This window comes from Cetorhinus maximus, chromosome 20 (assembly GCF_964194155.1).
Source record: "Cetorhinus maximus chromosome 20, sCetMax3.hap1.1, whole genome shotgun sequence".
Taxonomy (NCBI): Eukaryota; Metazoa; Chordata; class Chondrichthyes; order Lamniformes; family Cetorhinidae; genus Cetorhinus; species Cetorhinus maximus.
This window is the reverse complement of record NC_135898.1, coordinates 86,684,071-86,707,691: the sequence shown is the minus strand read 5'-3', so window position 1 is coordinate 86,707,691 and position 23,621 is coordinate 86,684,071. Positions and strand designations below refer to the sequence as shown.

The following is a 23,621-nucleotide window of genomic DNA, read 5'->3' as shown; positions in this document are numbered from 1 at the left end:
GTCCCGGAGGGAACAATCCCTGCGGAATGCCACCAGGGGGGTGAAGGGAAGATGTGTTTGGTGGTGGCATCATGCTGGAGTTGGCGGAAACGGAAGAGGATGATCCTTTGAATGCGGAGGCTGGTGGGGTGATAAGTGAGGACAAGGGGGACCCTATCATGTTTCTGGGAGGGAGAAGAAGATGTGAGGGCGGATGCGCGGGACATGGGCCGGACACGGTTAAGGGCCACGTCAACCACCGTGGGTAGAAAACCTCGGTTAAGGAAGAAGGAGGACATGTCAGAGGAACTGTTTTTGAAAGTGGCATCATCAGAACAGATGCGACGGAGGCGAAGGAACTGAGAAAATGGGATGGAGTCCTTACAGGAAGCGGGGTGTGAGGAGCTGTAGTCGAGGTAGCTGTGGGAGTCAGTAGGCTTGTAATGGATATTGGTGGACAGTCTATCACCAGAAATTGAGACAGAGAGGTCAAGGAAGGGAAGGGAAGTGTCAGAGATGGACCATGTGAAAATGATGTTGTTAGAGGGATATTTCTTTTATGTTAAAGGCTCTATATAAATACAAATTGCTGTCCTTATAAATGTTAACTGAACTGCTGTGCATTCCCAAAATTTTCTGCCTTTGTTTCAACAACCTAGCTCCTGGCCTAGAATAATAGCTGTTTGCACCCAGGTAACAGTTGCTGTGTTCCAGTAATAATTCATTGTGTGGAGTGTTTTGAAAGGTTTTGATATGATAAGGTGATCAGTAAATGTAAACATTCAAAAACAGAATATCCCCTATGGTCACAGGTGAAAATCTGATGTGATTTTTAAAAAAAAAACTCCTTGAACTTGGTGATGCCAACCTCGCTTTTTTCACACGGATGTGCCTAAAAGTGGCAAGTTTAAAAGGGAATCTTCAAACAGACTCAAATAAATATACATTCATGTTATAGAATGTGCTCAGTGATCCATCAGCTCAAGTCGCATAGGTTAGTTGATAAATCTACCAGTCAACTGAGTTCATTTGGGAGCACTTTCAACCCCGACATCAGTCTGGTAGCTTCTAGATTTCACTAAGCTCAATTCTGTCCTCACCCGACATCCAGATTTGCACAATTTCAGCAGAGGTTGCTGGAATGGCATCAAAAGCAGCAGTGTAATTCAAGAAAGGCTGGGAAATATTGTAAAGGATGGCAGAATTGTGGAACTCTCACAAAAAGCAGTAGATGATAATTTAATCATTTTACGTCTGAGATTGCTAACTAAGCCAGCCAAGGGTATTAAAGGATTAGGAGCCAAGGCAGGAGGATGGAGTTAGGATATAGGTCAGTCATGAGCTCACTGAACGGCGGAACAGGCCCGAGGGGCTGCTGTTCCTGAACCAGGGGACATTGAGACCAGTGCTGGCTCCCCTACTACCAACCTCTCTGGGATCAGTTGGCTCAATGCAATGAATCAAAGATTGAATTTGCTTGGCCTGTGATAATGCAGCTGCTTGCAGGATGCATTTGCTGAGCCACTGGGGGAGCATCAACTAAAAAATAAAAACAAGGCAAAGAAAATATTTATAGAACAAAAAAAAACGAACAGAGCCGTCAAATTAGTGCAAGTATTCTGGAATTTTGGTTTAAAAAAATGACGCAACTCAAATGGCTGAGGGGACCAAAGAAAGTCTTATTTATGACTTGTCAGAAATTCTAGACATGAAGATTCCGAAGTAAATAAATCAGAAAAACCATCAACCATTTCCAAGTGATTTTCTTGCCACGTATGCAAATTCTAATGGATGAGAATGACCAGTGAGGAAGAGAAATTTTCAACCTTTAAATACTTGTAATAATGTAAACAAAAAATCAAAATGATTCCTGGATCTGGAGGAATATAACTGCAAGAACTCAAACTATTGAAAGGGAACATGCAACACTCAATTTTACATAAACGTGAAATAAAGCTAAGCACTTCACTAATTTCCATCCTGTTCTCTTTTCTCAGTCTTCTCCCTCTCTGCTTTGACTTCAGTTTTACTCTTTCCCTGCCTAATGCTGTATACTCCATTAAATCAACCCTAAATTTAATATTTTTTTTCACTTATTTCCAACCAGCTGCCACGATTCCAGAGGAAAAAGCAACCTTAAGAAAATACACTACCTAAAATGGCTGCAATCAAGTTTCTAAACTTGAATATTAAAATGTCGCAAATATGACTGTCAAATTTATAATGCATTTTTAAGTGTCAACCAAAATAGTTGAACCTGTTCTGAAGAAGAGTCATATTGGACTCGAAATGGTCACTCTGTGTCTCTCTCTCTCCACAGATGCTGCCAGACCTGCTAAGTTTTTCCAGCATTTTCTGTTTTTATTTTAGTTGAACCTGTTGCTGCTTGAAAGTCAAGAGTTAACAAATCATTTTTTTAAGGGTACAAGGGAGAAGAATTGAATCCAAGCTTCTAGTCCCGTCCTTCTGTTGTCCCAATTATTTGGAGTTGCTGCTTGTGTGGCCAGGCAAGGGTTAGGATTCCAATATATTGGTCAGAAATACTTGTGTCACTTTGGATGCAAGTTAATGAGCCTAGCATTTCAGATTTTTCTCCTCACAGCAATAAGCTCAGCCAAACATGGGATAATAAATCATCTTCAGGAGATGAATGGTAGATTTATGAAGTCAATATCAGTTTTTTTTGTAACATACACTATACTTGCCAAAAATTAAGTTCGAGTATTAAAAGTGTCAGACATTTAATATCTGTTGAATTCTACATTAATGCAGGATTGCAATGAGAAGGCCTTTCCACCAGGATCAATTATCTAGACCTTCAAAAGAATCCACCTCCAAGTCTAAACTGCATTCATTAAAACAAACTATCTCATAGAGCTTCAAGTGTGCATTGATGAAAGGTTTTGCCTCCTGGTCCTAAAGGCTACAGTCTAAATGCAAATCAGATTCATATAAAAAAAATAATTGGTGCAAATTACTAACTATACCATTCAATTATTTCAGATCGAATGTCTATGCTGTACCTTGAATGCACCCAATTAGACTTAGTGAGTGACTGAATGGGGTACGAGCAAGAAAATCACATGCATTAACCAAAAATGAAATGCAAGTTATTGGTCCTTCAAATTGGCATACCGCAGAGGAAAGTTATCTCAGTATCCAGCAAGACAGATCACAGTTGTGCCACAGGGAGGATTGCTGAATGGTTATCAGGGGCTTTCAGAGAAGATAGGGAAATAATTGAGTGAAGCCAGAATGCCAGGTATCACAACCTACTCTCACCACATCTCAGCTCAGTATTGGGAGAGACTCTGCTGGGAGTCCAAGAGTAAGCTTTGAGCAAATTTTTGACAGTAGAGAAAGAGGTCAATGATGTTTAGTGAGAGAAAGATCAAGGTGGAACAGAATGTAGATGAAAATTCAGCAAACATTAATAGAACAGGAAGAGGAGCAAAATTGACCAGAATTGGGAGAGCAGAAGATCTGTACTTGAATGAAAGGCTGGAGAAGACTGCAGGAATAGGGTACAGGAACACTACAGGGGGCTGAAGACGATAATGAGGATCATCCTTTTTGTACAGTATGAGTAATGGAACCATTTCAATTCCATTGAAAAAGATTCTGTACTTCACTTTGCAATTACATTTTTGATGTGGGTAATTATTGTGCAGTCACATCTCAAAAGACATAATATTCAACTTATCACTCTTTCCTACACACCACCACCCCCCACCACAACCTCCATCCAAGCTTAATTTTGTTTCTCGTCTATCCTGAAGATGTCAAGCTGTGCTAGCCCCTGTAAGTCCTTTGGTATCTCATCTATGTAGCCGTCTTTCCTACTTGAGTCTATGCAGTGAGCATCTACTTAAAAGGAATCACAGCAAAGTCTAATACTGTCCTCATCAAATACCCATACACAGGCTATTAGTAGTGTTCAACTCTGCCAGCCTTTCCTATCCTCACCCTGGGGACACCATGACCACTTATAGTGTTCCAAATGAAATCATCTGACTTCATTTAGGTCGTGAATTGAACTTGGGATCTTCTGGTCTGGATGCCTCAGGATTAGAATGGGCAATTCTTTTACCAAATAGGCTACAGGAGGCTGTTTACATAGTGTACTGCAACATGCTCAGTGATCCGCATGAGATGTGGAATAATATCATGGAAACACTAAACAATGAAAACGTGAATCAAGTAAACAATCGAGGGCCTTTTTTTGGTGAACGTGGCAGTCATCCAAGGACTTCAAACCGTTTTCACCCTATTAATAGTTTACTGGATACATACTGATAACTGGAGAAAGCTCGCAGCAAATCTTCAGTCTTAAATCCTGCAGGAAAATCATAGATCTCGACAATGTGTGAAAATTCGGAATCATCTATGTCTGGTTCCGCTGGCTGGTAGTTGTAATAGTTGAAGCAAGGATCCTGAATATTCTTCTTAGGCTTGTTATCAACGGTTAGCTGAAAGAAGAAAAGAAAGCAAGTTCAAGAAGCAGGATACCAAAAGTTTGATTCAATGCCACACACACACATTTCATACACTTTTTTGGTGGTGTGGACTGGAGATGTGAGGTTATAATTCATTTGGTATTCCACTCTTCCCAATTGCTAACTCCCACTAGCTTGCTTCTTTCTTCAGAAGATTGAAGGCTTCTCTGATTCTGTTGTGAAAAACCTACTGATGAGGGAAATTTCTTTTAACTAGCTAGCCAAGTGCTGTCAGTTTCCAAACCCATCCATAACCCACCTTTCAGCCATCATGCACATACCCATCCCCAAAAAAAACACAAAGGAGAGGTGACAAGTTCAAAATGCCAGCTGAAGCGGAGACCTGAAATCTGGCTCCCATTTCGGAAGCTATCTTTACCTTGCTAAGAAACACAACCTAAAAAGATACACCACAAATAAAAATATTAATTTTAATATTAATTGCCTGTGGCAATTAAAACCTAGATTTTTCCAGGCCATTTAGAGTAAAACCTACTTGGTTCCCAGCTGCATCCAGACGTCATCAATAGAACTGTCGCACACATTAGAACAAAATTGTATCACCAAGAGGTGATTCATCTAACAGCAAGCAACTGTAATTACAAAAAGGCCCCAAATCAAAGGTGGGGGGGGGGATGTTTATTTTAACTACTGTACTTAATCTCCTCTGAAATAAAAACAGATCCTGGCATGTTAACATTTGTACTAATTGGATTTCTTTACTGACCGTGTCACATCGAGGTGCTGCATTACCCTCCTGTCAAAAACAAATAGCACCAGTGTTTGAAGCAGCATGATAATGCAGAATAATGGACAGTCAGGAACAACGTGACTGTGACTTACATCGAGAAGTTTCCAGGCTGTTTTGAAACACAGAAGCAAAAAAGTACAAATGGCTTTTAAGGATGGAAATTGAGCTTTAAAAATAAGTTATGGCCTTTACCTCACTTTCTATCATCAATTCTAATTATTATTATGGCCTCAATAAAAGAAAACAGCCAAGTGCTAATTCAGGAGTTCTTCAGTAATAGGCAAGATGGTCAAAGGTATGCCTACATGGCCACTTAGACAAAGAAGGCCTTCTAACAGTCTGGGAAAGAAGGCTGTCTCTTAGCAATTTAACAGAATCTTTGTTTAAGGAGTCACCAGGTTAGAGGATGAGGTTAACTCAGCAGGATTGTCTATCAGGAATTTCAGAAAGTTCTTGCACCCCTTGAGGGAATAGAATGGAAGCCAGGGTTGAATGAAAGAGACCTGGGTGTTACAGTGCATCATTTTCTAAAGGTTCATGACCAATAGTGTGAAGCCACTGCTGGGACAGTTGGGGTACTTGGTTTAGTCATAGGACAATTCACTACAAAATAAAACATACCATTTAGTTCTTATACAAGGCCTGGGTTAGATCTCAATTAGAATACTGTAGCCATTTTGATTTCCACCACATGGCGGGAGATATTGAGGCTTTGGTTAGGGTGGAGAGGAGGGTGGCAAGACTAAATGTCTGCTTTACAACATCTTAGTTACCCAGATCGACTCAAAATTCTAGGCCCGTATACATTGAAAAAACAGACTCGGGGGAGATCCGATTGAGGTTTATAAAATAACAAAGAGATTAGATTGTGTTTACGTGAACCAATTATTTCAACTGGATCTGTCAGGGAGGACCAGGTGTCACCCTTACAAGTTACGCAAAGGTTTTTTTTTAATTCTTTCATGGGATGTGGGCGTCACTGGCAAGGCCAGTATTTGTTGTCCATCCCTAATTGTCCTAGAACTGAGTGGCTTGTTAGGCCATTTCAGAGGGAAGTTAAGAGACAACTACATTGATTCGGTCTGGAGTCACATGCATGCCAGACAATGCAAGGACAGCAGATTTCCTTCCCTAAAGGGTATTAGTAAACAAGATAGGTTTTTAGGACAATTGATGATAGTTTCATGGCACCATTACTGAGACTAGCTTTCAATTCCAGATCCTAATTCATATGTATTTAAATTCCACAAGCTACCATAGTGGGATTTGAACCCATGTCCCCAGGGTGTCTGAGCCTCTGGAATACTGGTCCAGTGACATTGCCACTACATCGGATGGTTTTCCTTCATCTCAAAGAATAGTGGAGCTCTGGAGCAGGCTGTTGGCTTGTGCAGTGTGTGTGCACTGAATTGCTTCAAGGGAGGGCTGGACCTGTTTCTGATTGGGGCGCAGGAGCCTCTCATGAGGTAGATATCTGTAATACAAGTCAGGGTCAGTATGGTATCCTGGACTAGCTTCAATCGCCCAAGGTGGGGGAAGGTCAATCATCTAAGGGGAGGGCGGTCAGAGAGGAATTTTTTAGATTGTTTTCCCCTAATTGACCTGGGGTTTTAGGTGGCTTTTTGTCTCTCCTAAGATTCCATGACTCAAGGTGGGTAAGGCGTGCTTGTATCATGAGGCACAACACATCACAATTACGTGGAACAAGTTAGATGGACCAAAGGGTTTTTTCCTATCTGTTATTTTCATATGTTTCATATGAGAACTTCTCCAATTGTTCAGTTAGTGGTGATGCTATCTGTACAGAGTTAGCTGCAGCAGTGGAAGCATCTAAATTTAGACATGGTACACTGGATATAGGAGAGGGCTGAGGAAGAGAAAAATTGACCCAAGTGTTCCCATACCTGAATACTTCTGAGCAGCATTTTCTGGAAAACGCATGTGCGAATTCAAGAACAAGATAATCCCAAAGGTTGAATTGCCTACCCAGGCCCACGTTCTGTGAACACATCCGAAGGATAGTGATCCTTGATCAACACTTATGAAGACCATAAACAGCCATTCAGTTGGAAAAATGTTCCAATGGCACTTGGGACCAAAGACTGGGCCTGAAACAGATCACTGAAACTTTAAACAAAAAAAAATTAAAGAACAGCTTCTTTAAGTTCTACATTACAACAGAGACTATATTTCAAAAGTACTTAATTGGTTATGCAGTGTTTTGGAACCTGGTGGGGTCATGAAAGAATTTACATTTACATAGAACCTATCTTTCTCTTTCTTCCACACAATTCCTTCAGAACCAGCACTGAGTGTGTGAACAGCATCAAAGTTCCTTATCAAATACTCTTTTGGAAATAATTGCTCATCCATTATGACCATTCCCGTGCATAAGTCCAGTTTTAAAAAAAAAGACATATTTGCATATTGCTTTTCATGACCACCGGACGTCTCAAAACATTTTACGGCTGATGAAATACTTTTGAAGTGTAGTCACTGTTGTAATGTAGTACTTAAACAATCTTCCGATTGAAACGTTCCCCAGTGCATGCCTTCAAGAAGCCTGATATATTTGTTTCACAAAATGGCCCTGCAACCATGAGTTTGCTGAATAAACATGCAGACATGGTTCTTTCTGATTCACCAGGAAATAAAACAATTATTGATATTGCCCAATCTGATCAACAACTTGTACTTCAGAAAGACGTCTTAGAATGTTTCATAGAGCAAAGAAGGAAAAAAGCTTCAATATTTCACTATCAAACTTTTATCTTGTGCTTTGACTTTGAATATGTACACTAGAAAGAAAATTACAGCCAGGAAGAGCTTGTAAAGAGCATCATAAAACATATCTATCATTTTGACACGATAGAATATTCCAGCTTTGTTGCAGCCATATGAATGAAAGTTGCTGATCAAGAGTGTTGCTCACATCACTGCAAAAAAATGACAAATATGCAACCCAATGTTGTCACTACCATTCCCTTTAAGCTGAGCAGCAGCCTGGAAGGTACCGTGTAGGCCTTGTTCTGTGAGAAATAATGTGCAGACGCAGCCATACAAAAAATTTGAAGGGACTGTGCACTGATAAAAACTGGTTGCACACAAGCACTAAATCTTAAAGGGAACATTGGCTGTCGCCACCATTGTTTTAATGTGGGAGAGGCAATTCCTTGTTGTAACCTCGGCCAAGATTCAGCTATTCCTCATAAACATCCTCCATTACTGACAGATTTACTTTCAGCCACTGCGCTTTTGTGCCCTCCCAAATTTCTCAACCTCAACATCTTCCCTGCGACTTTTTAAAAGCCAATTTAAATCTCTCTCGTTGCCTTTGTGCCTTTGACCTCTGCACTTCACCACAACAACCGCCAACCCCTACCGCAGCCACACACCCTACCTCTCTCCTGTAATGCTTTCCAAGGCACTGTCCTAGGGTCATCAACTCTAGATGGAAGCATTCCTGGAGGTTTTCTTAGATGATATCCCACTGGCCCACCCTAACCCCATCCTCCCACCATTGATCACTCAACACTTTCATTCTCATGGCTCACCATTTTCCTCAGCCAATTAGTAAACAAACAGACTCTTCCTAACACAACTGGGTGATCCTTGACTGTCAACCTTCACCCCCCGCCCCCCACCCTACTAATAAATTGTTCAAAGAAAATGAAAAGAAAAACATTCAATTTTTTCTGAAAGCCCCCATGATTTTTCTTCTGAGATGCTCACAGCAGTGCCATATAGATCAATTTGCAATTCCTGGAGACTCCAGGGAAATCCTGGACAGCACTGTTAATTATTCGCCATGTAATGAGAAATATAGAAAGGCATGTTGCTGCATTTGCATTATGCCCTTACCTCTTAAAAGAGAATCAGAAGGTTTTGCTTTAACAAAAAGATTACTCAATCCTATCATGCCTATTTACCTATTTGCTTTAAAAACAAACCTACATACTCAATACAGCCAGGTGGAACCACAGTAGAACAGAGAAGAGGCAAATAATTGGATCATTGAAACATTAAGCCTGAGCAACTATCACTTTGCATCGTAAAGAGCTTTAAAAGGATCATGGCAGAAAGATTGTCTGAAAATCCTAGTTTTAGAAGTAAGAAGGCTTGAACAAGCAAAGGTTATCCAGCTTATAAACCTGTCTTCCACAGACCATTTAATCTCCAGTGAGAACTTTCTGTATAAATAGTTATCCTCAAAACAAATACTAACAAAATCTGCAGAATAGGCATCCATTTCCGTTTCACTATTCAAGATTCCCCAGCTTCAGCAGCAGTGAAACCATTGGGTCCTAGGACATAAGAAATAGAAGGGGAGTGAGCCATTCAGTCCTTTGACCTGCTCCAATTCCACCTTCCTGCACTAATCTCATATCTCAAATCCAAGTGTCCAAAAACTTATTCATCGTGTTTTGAATATACTGAATGACTATGCATCCACAGTTCTCTGGGGTAGAGAATTCCAAAGATTCACAACCCTTTTGAAGTGTCAATTATCCCTCGTCAAGAGTCGTGCTTGGGAATGTTGGTGAGTTCTCTGGGGAACCTCTACAGTGGCTAGACGTAAGAGTGCTGAAAACTGTCAGTCTGGGAAATCAGTTACAATGACAAGTATTTCATTTTCAAAGGACCTGTGAAGTCAAAGACAAAGGCAAGAGGCACATCTGGAGGCCATGGGAGTTGCACTGCAATTAAATGTGGTAACATGATTCTGGAGGTCTGATGCATAAGGTCAGAAGATAACCAACCAAGGGTACACAAAATATTCCACATATTGGCAGTACAACTTCTCTAGTGTTGAAGGTTGGGTTGCTTCGGGTTTAGATAATGCTGGGACATGGATTTAGATTGAGCCTGGCCTTATGAAATGAAAGCAACCTTTTGCTCTTGGTTGCAAAGGGTCTACATTCAATGAATGCGATCTTTATTTCAAGTGGATATGGGTCCATATGCAAATCTCGAGTATGTGTGGGGTATAAAACAACAACTTCCATCTATCAGATAGATTATAAAAATGGAAGCAAGAAAGCTGACATTGGTTCAGTTTGACTGGAGCGGGGGAAATGGAGGGGGGAGTCACCTGAAGTTGGAGCTTAAACACATCAGCAGGAATGATTAGTAGGGTCATTACTCTATCTAATCTACTTTGTTTTTGAACTGAGAAAGCCTTGATGCTCAAACTGGAGGCAAAGCTGAGGGCAAAACTTAAAATGGGTGTTTTGCTGCAATTAGCAAAATATTAAAATTGACAGTGAACAGCCTACCTTGAGAAAAAATTCAGTAGGTTAATTTAAGGATTACCTTTTTTTTAAAAAAACGGGCGGGACTGTGCATTGTGATTGGCTGAATTTTTAATCTTGTGCTGTAATTTACCAGAAACCTAGAAGTAGTTGAGCTCCATCTGCTAGCAGTCTGCATGCTTCCCCCAATTCGTGCTAAGGGACAATCTGATTCTTCTATTTGGCCACGCTTTCATAGGAAAACATGAGTATTTCTTATTACTACCCCCCTCACCCGTACTTTTTAGAATTCATTTTTTGTTAGATTGTTTCTAATTCATATTTTGAGATGGGTGATGAAGGGCTAGGATTTATCACTTTAAACTGTTTCATAGCATGTCTAAGCTACACGGGAATTCTTAAGGGCCTTTTAGTGCCAAAAGGAGGGATACAGGATCAGGCAAGACATGGAAAAGGTAGATCCTTCAAATTAACTTGCAAGAATAGGAGCTAGATGACAAGTTCAAACTGAACCTGAAGGTAAATTGAAAGTAAATGGAGCATTGATATTGGGAAGCTCCTTACAAAGAGTGACCAACAAATGGAGCAGACTGATAAGAGTAGTGTAGGCAAAAACCCTGGATTAATTTAAACACCAATTGGATGCTGCAATAGAGCCAATTTAATGTAATTCTGGATGGGTGAACTTGTGCTGAATGACCTTCCTCATCCGTAATTATCCCATGTTTCTTCATCATGGACTCTTTAAAGACCTTTGTTTTGAGTACTGATCTGAACGATATCACACCAGTTCTGTAACTATTTCTCTCTGTTAATTGTGTTTAATTTAATGCAGGTAAAGCGAATTAATTTGGGTTTCACTTGAGCAGATATAAAGAGAGGCAGTCAAATTGGGGTGTAATCTAGCTATAAGGTGCGTATAATATTTCAGCCTGTAAGTAAATGTACGAGTAAAGATTGGCTCCAGTTACTACCCTTCACCAAATGGCATTCACAAATGTTACATTCCAAGTACCTTTCATTTTATTCCTTCCCATTATGGAGCTTTAGAACATCCCCTGTCTTTTCCCTGTCTTACTGGGCTATTTGTTTGTCCCTCTAGGTCTTTGGATACCATTTCACTGCCTCAGAGATCATCTTTGCAGATGATCCAAATGTTTTTCATTTCTTCCCAGTTTAAAAAGAAATTGTTCATAATTTGAAGCACCCAATGCCAGCCTACAGTCGAAAGTGGATAAGATCCAGGCTTGGGCTGACAAATAGCAGATACATTCCTGCCTCACAACTGTTAGACAATGGCCATCTTGAAGAACAAGCCCAAGAAACCTTTCCCTGACCTTCAATGATACCACCATTAGCTGATGCCTCATTCCATCAATATCCTGGTGGCTTACCATGGACTAGAAGGTCAACTGGATCAGCCACATCGACAGTTTGGCTACAAGAGCAGGCCAGGGACTGAGTGCACGCCAAACAGTGAATCACATCTGGACTCCACACAGCCATTCCACCATCTGCAAGATGCACCTCAGGAGTGTAATGGAATACTCACCAGTCACCTGGTTAGGTGAAACCACAACAACACTGAAGACATTTAACACCATTCAAGACAAATCAATTTGCTCCTGCCACAGAGTTCAATATCCATTCCCTCTGCCAAAACTATACCACATCTGCAGGGTGTACTGTCTATTGGATGCTCCACAGCTACCCACCAAGCTTACTTCAACACATTCCAGCTCTGTCACCTCCACCACCAAGACAAGAGCAGCGAGATCATGGGAACACCATAACTTTCAAGTACCTCTGTAATATCACACATACCTGAGTTTAACACATACTGATGTTCCTTCATTATCAATAGGTCAAATTTTCTGCCTAGCACCATCATGGAACGGTCTGAAATGGCTCACGAAAGCCCACCATTACTTTTTAGGGCAACCAGGTTGGACAAAAAAATGTGACCTTGTGTCAGGAAGATATAATAATTCTCATAATGTTATTGGAATTTATTGTAAAAGAGAGTTAATAGTGGGATGTGTGTGTGAGATTTAACTGAATCAGAGGCAGCTAGTGCTTTGATCTAAGAGAGGTTAGGGTTTGAAATGCTAGGCCAGCATTTATTGCCCATCCCTAATTGCCCTTGTTCAGAGGGCATTTACAGTCAATCACATTGCTGTGGGTCTGGAGTCACATGTAGGCTAGACCAGGTAAGGACAGCAGGTTTTCTTCCCTAAAGGACATTAGTGATTTGTATGATGGTTTCATGGTCATCGTTAGACTTTTAATTCCAGATTTTTATTGAATTCAAATTCCACCATCTGCCATGGTGGGATTCGAACCCAGAGCATTACCCTGGGTCTCTGGGATACTAGTCCAGTGGCAATACCACTGCGCCATCACCTTCCCAATGTTAACTAGATAAACATGGGGAAGTTTAGAAATGGTGTGTTTATTTATCCCAAAGATAACTGGTAAAACTTAGTGCTATGAGAAGGTTTTATTATCAGGGAGATAAAAGTCCAAAGATACAGTGAAACAATGGGTATTTGCATTCAAAGAGGAGGATATGTATAAAGAAGGAGCAAGGGCTGTGTGTAAGGGAAGGCATTTTTATGATCGTACAAGTGTGTGAAAAAGCCTCAGTATCTATGCCTCAAGCTGCTGTCTTCAAAGGACTGTAGTTAAGAAAATTCATTTGGAAGTCGACTTGTTCAGGGTATCATGTTTCTTTGCCCGGGTCTTTTAAAATCTGTGCGTCTTACTGTTGCCTTAACAAAAGTGTAACTGGGAGTTAGGTTGATTAGGGGATTTAGAAATGATCATAGTAGTAATTTGTAGATTTAAGTATTTGAAGTCATTCCTTCTATTAATAAACGTTTAGTTTAGTTTTGTAAAAACCTAAAAGACTTGGTGGTCTTATTACTACTGAATTCAGGGCATGCATCTCAAAATTTACACAAATTGCAAAGCAAGTTGTGACAGTTGTTTCAAATTTCCCTTTGGGATTTGAACTCAGCATTTACTATTGGCTGTGCCATAACGCCTTGCCAACATCACCCACATCTAAGAGCAAATTTTTTTTTAAAACCACGAACATAGCATCATATGGCCTGCCGCCAAAGTTAAGATTTCCAGAAGCGAATATGGAAATATAATCAAATGTTCCTGCATAAAATATAACTTAGGAAATCATTTTACTAATCACATTTCGGAAAAGAAAAAAATTTTTATATAAAAAAGCATCCTTTACCTCTTCTAGGAGATGAGGGTCTAAGCAATCTCCATCATCATTGAAAAGGGCATCCCAAGAGTCATCCTCAGTTTCTTCAGGAATTGGTGTTTCAACACACTCAGAATCTTCTGTGTCAGTGGTTAGTTGGCCCAAATCCAGTGAGATTTGGTTAACACTTTGCAAAACACCACCAATTTCAGCATCCCCCTCTGTGCTGACAGGTTTATTTTCTGTCAGGTCCATTGTAATGTTGCTTTCTTCTTTTAAGGGCCCAGCCTCTTCAGTTTCTCGCTGCACTTCTTGCATGGCTGTAAGGGCAACGAACGTGGAACTTGGGAATTCTGAGCATGGTACATTTCCAAATGAAGTGTTGGGTGGAGTAACGCTGATCTCCCTTAGAAACGTAGTCTCAGTTCCCCGTGAGAAAGAGTCATTATCTATCCTAGTTTCATGCTCTGTTGCATTGTTCACAGCAACGGTCTTGTAAGAACTGTTTACTTCAGCTGCTTCAGTGCATGAATATTGTCTACTGCTTCTTTCCATCTGCTGTGCCTCATTTACACCTTTTGAGCATTCTAATACAGTATGTTTCACAGAATCTGAGCATTTGCAGATGGCTAATTTAAAAGATACCAGTTCATTTGTCTTAAGAAAATAGTCAGAATCACAATTTCTGTTCAAGAGAGAGGCAGCATTTGGATGTAGAAATTTGTTTACATCAGTCTCAAGTTCTCTTGCTATTGAATCTACATCATTGGGACTGTTGTTATTTCTGTGTTCTGACTGTTCATCATCAGATGTATTTGCTGTAATCTGTTGAGCAAGGTCTGGGATTTCTGTGTAACTGGATTTCATTCCTTCCGCATTACTTTCAGCCATTGAACTGGTAACTTCAAGTAAACCGTTTGCTGCTACATCAATATTATTACATTTTTCTGACATTGCCTCTTTATGCATCAGTTCTTTCTCTCTACTGTGCAATTTACTACTGTTTGATCCTGCCCTACATTTTTGCTGGGTCACCTTCCTTCCTTTTAAGTGCTTTGATTCCGATCTGTTTCCTTCACCTGATCTCCTCCCTCGTACAGAGTTCATGGCTTGCCTCTTTTTCAAATCTTTGTTGTTGCGCTCTCCTTTGCTTTCTTCTTGTTGAGGCAAGTTGGTTTCTGCACGCATCTGCTCGTGGGGGACTCTCAAGCCATTGCAAGAAGATACCTTTAGAACAGCACCTGCTTCACTCTTTTCTACCGCATTTATCGTGTTTGTGAGCACCTTTCGGGCTTCTCCCTCTTGCTTGGGACCACAATCGAGCTGCTGCTCCACGCTCAGATGCCGTCGAGCTCTGGGAACGTACAGAGCTTTGTCTGGCCTCTTTGACCGTGGTTTGCTCTTGTCATGTTCCTGCTCCATAGAGTTTTTCTTATCTGGAAGACAACAAAATAAAAGTCAAATGTTCAATCCACTTCACCGCTGTTCCATTAACAATAGACTGCAATAGCTCCTGAAAATAAGAGTTTTGTCAAGCTGAACAAAAGGGGATGTTGGCACTCCTAATGCAATAGTTAAATACGGCAACCTTCGCCTAAATTGAAGTGGTTCCTTTCAGTAGAGTAGTTATTTCTCTCTAATATTTTCATGCTGCTCTCCCAGAAGGATCAGCACACACAATTTTAGATCTTCAGCTTGAAAGGCGGACGTTGTCAAAATATTTTTTTTTGAAATTCATGTGCAAAGCTGAAAAAAAATGATTCAAACACACTAAAAGGATAGCCTGCCTTTCCCATTGTCAATCTACCATAAAGACACATCTTAGTTTTATAAGATCATAAGACGCAGGAGCAGAAGTAGGCTAATCAGCCCATCGAGTCTGCTCCGCCATTCAATGAGATCATGGCTGATCCAATAATCCTCAATTCCACTTTCCTGCCTTTCACCATAACCCTTGATTCCCTTACTGATTAAAAATATGTCCATCTCAGCCTTGAATATACTTAACGACCCAGTCGCCACAGCCCTCTGCAGTAAAGAATTCCACATATTCACTACCCTCTGAGAGAAGAAATTCCTCCTCATCTCTGTCTTAAATGGGCACCCCCTTACTCTGAGATTAAGCTCTCTGGTCCTAGACTCTCCCACAAGGGGAAACAACCTCTACCCTGTCAAGCCCCCTGAGAATCTTATATATTTCAATAAGGCAGCCTCTCATTCTACTAAACTCCGATGAGTACAGACCCAATCTACTCATCCTCTCCTCATAAGAAAATCCCTCCATACCCGGGATCAGCCTAGTGAACCCTCTCTGGACTGCCTCCAGTATATCTTTCCTCAGATAAGGGCATCAAAACTGTTCACAATATTCTAGGTGTGGTCTAACTGGTGCCTTGTAGAGTTTTAGCAAGACTTCGCTATTTTTATATTCCATTCCCTTTGAAATAAAGGTCAACAATCCATTTGCATTCCCTATATGTATACGAACTTGTATGTTAGCTTTTTGTGATTTATGCACAAGGACCCCAATACCCTCTGTGCTGCAGCTTTCTGCAGTCTTTCTCTATTTAATATTCAGCTCCCCTATTCTTCCTGCCAAAGTGCATAACCTCACATTTTCCCACATTAAATTTCATCTGCCAAGTTTTTGCCCACTCACTTAACCTGCCTATATCCCTCCGTCATCTCCTTGTGTCATCCTCACCACTTGCCTTCCCACCTATTTTTGTGTCAACCACAAACTTGGCGATAGTATATTCACTTCCCTCATCCAAGTCATTAATATATACTGCAAATAATTGTGGCCCCAACACTGATCCCTGTGGTACTCCGCTAGTTACAGATTGCCATCCTGAAAATGCCCCCCTTATCCCAACTCTGTCTTTTAATAGTTAGCCAAGCCTCTATCCATGCTAATATACTACCCCCAAACCATGGGCTCTTATCTTATTAAGTAGCCTTATGCGTGGTACCTTATCGAACGCCTTTTGGAAATCCAAATATATTACATCTACTGGTTCCCCTTTATCTATCCTGCTTGTTACTCCCTCAAAGAGTTCTAATAAATTTGTCAGACACGATTTCCCCTTCATGAAGCCATGCTGACTCTTCTTGATTATATTGTGTATTTCGAAATGTTCTGCTATTACATCCTTTATAATAGGCTCTAACATTTTCCCAATGACAGATGTTAAGTTAATTGGCCTATAGTTACCTGTTTTTTGACTCCCTCCCTTTTTGAATAAGGGTGTTACATTGGCAGTTTTCCAATCTTCTGGGGCTTTTCCAGAATCTAAGGATTCTTGGAAGATTACCAGGGTGTCCACTATGTTTGCAGCTACTTCCTTTAATATCCTAGAATGCAACCCATCAGGTCCAGGGGACTTATCAGCCTTTGGCCCCGTTAGTTTTCCTAGTATTTTTTTCTCTAGCGATAGTTATCGTATTTATTTCCTCTCTGCCTTTTGCCCCCTTGATTATTTAGTATTTTTGGAATACTATTAGTGTCTTCTATCGTGAAGCTGATGCAAAGTATTTATTCAACTCCTCTGTCATTTCCTGGCTCCTCATTATTATTTCCCAGCCTCATTCTCTAAGAGGCCTATGTTTACTTTGGCCTCTCTCCTTTCTTTATATTTAAAGAAGCTCTTACTGTACATTTTTATATTACTTGCTAGTTTACCCTCATATTTTCTCTATTTTCTTTATTTGATACTATCCTTAAATTCCTTGATTAACCATGGTTGGTTTATCTCCTTCCTAGAATCCTTCTTCCTCATTGGGATATATCTTTGTTGTGAGTCACAAACTATTTTCTTAAACGTCTGCTATTGCTCCTCAACTATTTTTTTCTGCTAAACTCCTTTCCCAGTCCACTCCAGCCAACTATGCCCTCATTTCTTTGTAATTACCCTTATTTAAGTTTAGCCAGTTGTTTCCAACCCAAGTTTTTCTCACTCAAGCTGAATGCTAAAATCTACCATGTTATGGTCACTGTTTCCTAGGGAATCTTTTACTCTGAGATAATTTATTAAACCTGCCTCATTACACACTACCAGATCCAAAATAGCCTGATCCCTGGTTGGATCCACAACATATTGTTCTCGGAAACTATCCCGAATACACTATAAATTCTTGCTTGTGGCTACCTCTGTCAATTTGATTTTCCCAATCTTTTGGCATTGGGAGTTCCGTAAAATGTAACCTGAAACTCTTAAACAGCACCTACTTGAACCATAAAAAACTACAAGTTCTGTCCTGCCAAATTCCAGGGTAAAGTAATAAAGAGAGGAAGTCTGTCACCGGTAGTTGATGTGTTGGGAGAAATGATGTTGAATTAAGGGCATCACACAAAATTAGTAAAAATGTGTTGGTTAAGTGCGATTTTTTTTCCAATAGTGATGGATACAAATATGCTAAATAACCTTTGAGACAACGGTGAGCAAGGGTCACATGGTATTTGGGGCTGAGGCTTGTGCAGTGGAGAGTGCTTTTTTGAGGTAAATTGTTAGGCAGCATGCAGGTGACTTCATCCTGCATCAAACCCATGCTTAATGATTAACAGGACAAGATGCTCCTATGTGTCGGAAAGACCAAAACAAAGGGGACATAAATTACAGATAGTCACTAAAAAATCCAAAGAAGAATTCAGGAGAAACTCTTCTACCCAGACAGTGGTTAGAATGTGGAATTTGCTACCACGCATTATGTGGTTGAAGCATTTGGCATAGATGCCATTGAGGGTAAACTAGACAAATAGATGAGGGAGAAAAAACAGAAATATTGGCTGATAGGGTGAGATGAAGCATGATGGGAGAGGCTCATGAAGAGCATAAATGCCAGCATTGACCGGTTGGGTCAAATGGCCTGCTTCTGTATTGTAAATTCTGTGCAAAGTGCAAGACCAATGAAAATCAGATTGTACAATCCTTCTCACCATCTCAAAGTCCCTCCTGGGCCTCATCTCTAATTCTTTGCAATCTTCTGGAGCCTCATGTTCTTGTTCGCACCCTCTGCTTTTCCCATCACTCTTCCCTCCATTCATCGCACTTTGGAACTTCTGCCTTAAGCACTTTCAAAACCTTCTTTAGATCTATTTTTTGGACAATGCCTTGTCTAGTATTTTGCCTATTACTGTTCAAATTCCAACTCCAATCTATAATATGCCTTAGGCCACTTTGCAACATTACGAGTGCTGCATGGAAGATGATGCTGTTGAAGCTCTTATAAATCAACATGGGGAACAAAGGAGAGAGAAGTGATCGAGATAGCAGCACAGTACTCTGGTTTCCCATCTTATCTCTAGATTTCCACTGGCTACAACTGCTTCTAAGAGATTTAAAACACCTTTTGCACTGTCAATGTTGTAGTGGAACTCTCAATCTACACTGAAACATGGGGCAACTTTCTTAGAAGAAAGTACTGTTTCAAGACTCCTTTTTATCTACACCTCAAATAGGGCTAAGCACATTCCTCAAAACATTAACAATGTATTTTGAGCCACTCTGTTTACACTTTGTAGTAACAAAGAAAACAGAAGCTTTTAAATTCTTTATAGAATCCAATATTCGAACACTGCTTTCATAGCTGAGAAAGTTCTTCCAGCACTTCACCTGCACTGGATATCAAAACGTTCGATGACTTTTACTTTGTCTCTTTCACAATCTTTCTGATCTCATTATTTTTTGATACTATGGGCACTGCTCCTTCTTTGCCATTTATATCCTTCTCCCACTAAATCCTCCAGCTATGTTGAAATTAAGATTAAAGCAACATTGCTCAGTATTATTGCCTGTCAGGATTTCAGAAGTACAATGCTGGGGGCTGGGGTGAAATTTTCCACATTATGTGGTGTTACCTAACCAGCATGTTGGAGCTTCTTTTATTCTTCAAGGGATGTGGGTGTCGCTAGCAAGACCAACATTTATTGTCCATCCCTAATTGCCCTTGAGAAGGTGGTGGCGAGCTGCCAACTTGCACTACTGAATTCCATGTAGTGTAGGTACACCCACAGTGCTGTTAGGGAGGGAGTTCTAGGATTTGGACCCAGTGACAGTGAAGGAACAGTGATACACTTCCACATCAACTGACTTGGAGGAAACTTGCAGTTAGTGATGTTCCTGTGCCTCTGCTGACCTTGTCCATTTGGTGGTTCAGGTTGTGGGTTCGGAAAGTGCTATCGAAGGAGCCTTGGCAAATTGCTGCAGTGCATCTTGAAGATGATACACACTGTTGCCATGGTGCGTCAGTGATGGAGGGAGTGACTGTTTAAGGTTGTGGATGGATTGCCAATCAAGCAGGCTGCTTTGTCCTGGAAAGCATTGAACTTTCCAAGCGTTGTTGGGGCTGCACTCATCCAGGCAAGTGGAGAGTATTGCATCACACTCCTGGCTTGTGTCTTGTAGGTAGTGGACAGGCTTTGGGGAGTCAAGAGGTGAGTTAATTACCACAGAATTCCCATTCTCTGACCTGCTCTTGTAGCCACAGTATTTATATGGCTGGCCCAGTTAAGTTTCTGGTCAATAGTGACCTCAAAAATATTGATGGTGGGGGATTCAGTGATTGTAATACCATTGAATATCATGGGGAAGCGTGTGGATTCTCTCTTGTTGGAATGGGTCCTGGACTGGCATTTGTGTGATGTAAATGTTACTTGCTACTTACTAGCCCAAGTCTGAATGTTGTGCAAGTCTTGCTGCATGTGGACATGGACCACTTCATCTTCTAAAGAGTTGCAATGTAACTGAACACTGTGCAATCACCTGTGAGCATCCCCATAAGTAGGACCCACCGTAATAGCAAAATATAATGGCACTATAATTTAGCCCTGGCTAGCCCAGAGCAGTTTATTTCCCGCAACAGTACCAAGCTGGAAACTATCACATCAATGCAAGGGTTGACTGTAGTAAGCAACTTCCTTTGTCCCACTATTTGTACTGTAGTCATGGTTCAAATTCAATTGCATTTGTTGCAGTATTCAATTTTTTTCAAACAAAGTAAATCTCAATTGAATTGCAAGTACTTCATGTGATTTTCACTTACAGAATTTCACATAGTTGCAAAGAGTTTTTGATTTCTCAAAGATAGCAAACAATAACATGGACCCAAATATTAGTTTATAAGGCTATCTTGAAAGTATTCTGTTCAACTTGTGCATAGGTTTAGCTTAGTGAAGGGTGTAATGGAGTAATGCGAATTCAATTCCTTAACTGGTTTTCACACATTTGCTTCTTAATTAATTTACCATTTATCTAAGTCACAGCCCTGATGGATCACTTCATTCAGGTTTCGCATGACTTTCAAAAAGTCAGTTAATGTACTCTCAGAAAGACTTCTCTTTTTTTATTCATTCATGGAATGTGGGCTTTGCTGGCTGGGCCAGCATTTATTGCCCATCCCTAGTTGCCCTTTAGAAGGTGGTGGTGAGCTGCCTTCTTGAACCGCTGCAGTACACCCACAGTGCTGTTAGGAAGGGAGTTCCAGGACTTTGACCCAGCGGCAGTGAAGGAACGGTGATATATTTCCAAGTCAGGATGGTGAGTGACTTGGAGGGGATCTTCTAGGTGGTGGTGTTCCCATGTGTCTGCTGCCCTTGTCCTTCTAGATGGTGGTGTCATGGGTTTGGAAGGTGCTGATGAAGGAGCCTTGGTGAGTTGCTGCAGTGCATCTTGTAGATGGTACACACTGCTGCTACTGTGCGTCGGTGGTGGGGGGAGTGAATGTTTGTGGGTGTGGTGCCAATCAAGCGGGCTGCTTTGTCCTGGATGGTGTCAAGCTTCTTGAGTGCTGTGGGACCTGCACTCATCCAGGCAAGTGGAGAGTATTCCATCACACTCCTGACTTGTGCCTTGCAGATGGTGGACATGGTTTGGGGAGTCAGGAGGTGGGTTACTCGTCGCACTATTCCTAGTCTCTAACCTGCTCTTGTAGCCGTGGTATTTATATGGCTAGTCCAGTTCAGTTTCTTCTCCCAGCACATGCCTCCTGTAATTTTCTCCCCTTTTAAAAGCTCTTTGAAGTGTCAGCTTGGATCAGTGGTGTTACTCTTCCGTGTCGAGTCAGAGGGTTGTGGGTTCAAACCCAATTCCAAGAGAGCAAATTGATTAAAACTGATATTTCAGAGGGAGTGCTACATTGTCAGAGGTTCCATCTTGCCAATGAGATCTTAAATCAAGGACCTGAGGGCTTCTTGAAGAGAATAGAAAAAATTCCATGTTACTTATACATCAAGCAGCGAATTCTTCGGCATCATGGACAAAATTTCATCCTTCAGTCAACATCACTAAAACAGACCAACAGGTCTTGCAATTGCTGTTCATGGGTCCTTGCTACGTGCAAAATGGTTGCCACATTTATCTACAGTCACTATACCTTGAGGAGTAATTCACCGGTTGTGAATTGCATTGGGACATCCAGAGAACATGAAAGAAATTGCATTTATATAGGCTTTACACAACCTCGGGACATCCCAAAGCACTTTACATCCTACCAAATACTTCTGAAATATAGTCACTGTTGTAATGTAAGAAACATGGCACAGCAGGAGACCACAACCACCTATATGATAACCAAATAATTGACTTTAGAAATGTTAGTTAAGGGATGAATAAGGGATAGGTCCAGGACATAGAAACACAATGATTTATGGCACAGAAGGACACTATTTGGCCCATCATGTCTGTGCCAGCCGAAAAAGTGTTATCTAGTCTAACCTGACTTTCCAGCTGTTGGCCTGTAGTCCTGTAGGCTACAACACTTCAAGTGCGTATCCAAGTACTTTTTAAATGTGGTTAAGTCTTCTGCATCTATCACCCTTTCACGCAGTGAGTTCCAGACCCCCACCAACCTCTTGGTGAAAAATTACTCAACTCCCTTAGCAATCCTTCTTCCAATTACTTTAAGTTTATGCCCCCTGGTTATTGACCTGTCTGCTAATAGAAATAGGTATTTCCTACCCACGCTATCTAGCCCTCTTGTTAAAATCCCTGCAGAGACTGATAACTTGTTTAAAAAGGGAATCCTCACGCCACTATTGGAAAGAAAAATCGCTGGACAAGATGTCACTTTTTCAAACTTTTACTGTGACAAACCAACTGAAATCATCACAACTCAAACATTAATTAACAGGTGAGGGAGGATATTTCAAATAAAAAGGCAAATTTCACTTTAAGTAGTTGATATAAAGATATACCTCATGCAGTTACAAGCACTCGTGTTAGTTCCACATTTGCGCAAGAAGTATGTGCAATCTCAGAATCTTTCCAACGCGACCTCCATTATGTAGGGTCTCTCATTTCCCACTCAATAGCTTCGGCCCTCGAGTCACATTCACCAGCAGTCTTATTCAATCCAAAATCCTTAGACATGGTTACCACTGACAAGGCGTGCATCTACGAACTCAGGTGACTTTACTTGCCAATATTTTTTCATGCCCTCTCTTCACCTTCCTAATCTCCTTTTTATTTTCACCCCTGCACTTTCTATACTCCTCTAGGTTTTCTGTAGTATGGAGCATTTTCACATCTACCATAACCATCCTTGTTTTGCTTCATCTTACTCTGTATGTTCTTTGACATCCAGGGGATCCAGATTTGGGAGGTCACCAAGAGATCACACCTGCTCTTTTTGAATAGTACCACTGGATCATATATGCCCCGAAAGGGCAGATGGAGCCTCAATTTAATATTTCATCTGAAAAACAGAACCTCAAACGGTGCAGCACTCCTTCAGTACTGCACTTGGAGTGCCAGCCTAGATTTTGTGCTCAAGCCCTGGCGTGAGACTTGAACCCAGAACCTCTGACTCAGAGACGAGAGTGCTCGATGCCTGATAACACTGAAAGGCACGATGTATATCTCCCTCCATTAAATCAAATCGAATTTTGTACTATTCTCCGTAAATACCACACACTGCAAGTGATG

The 23,621-nt window shown here is 40.9% G+C and overlaps 1 protein-coding gene across 2 annotated transcripts in view; it reads right to left on the bottom strand.

Annotated features, from left to right (window-relative positions):
• r3hcc1l (R3H domain and coiled-coil containing 1-like) overlaps nucleotides 1-23,621 on the bottom strand; it is a 133,565-nt gene that overhangs the window by 41,162 nt on the left and 68,782 nt on the right. For both annotated transcript variants that reach the window (XM_078565100.1, XM_078565101.1), the window contains 2 exons: nucleotides 13,732-15,137; nucleotides 4,273-4,448 (listed from right to left, as the gene is read on the bottom strand). In XM_078565100.1, coding sequence (XP_078421226.1) covers nucleotides 4,273-4,448; nucleotides 13,732-15,123 — 1,568 coding nt within the window. In that variant the 5' untranslated portion in view covers nucleotides 15,124-15,137. The remainder of the gene's footprint in view (nucleotides 1-4,272; nucleotides 4,449-13,731; nucleotides 15,138-23,621) is intronic.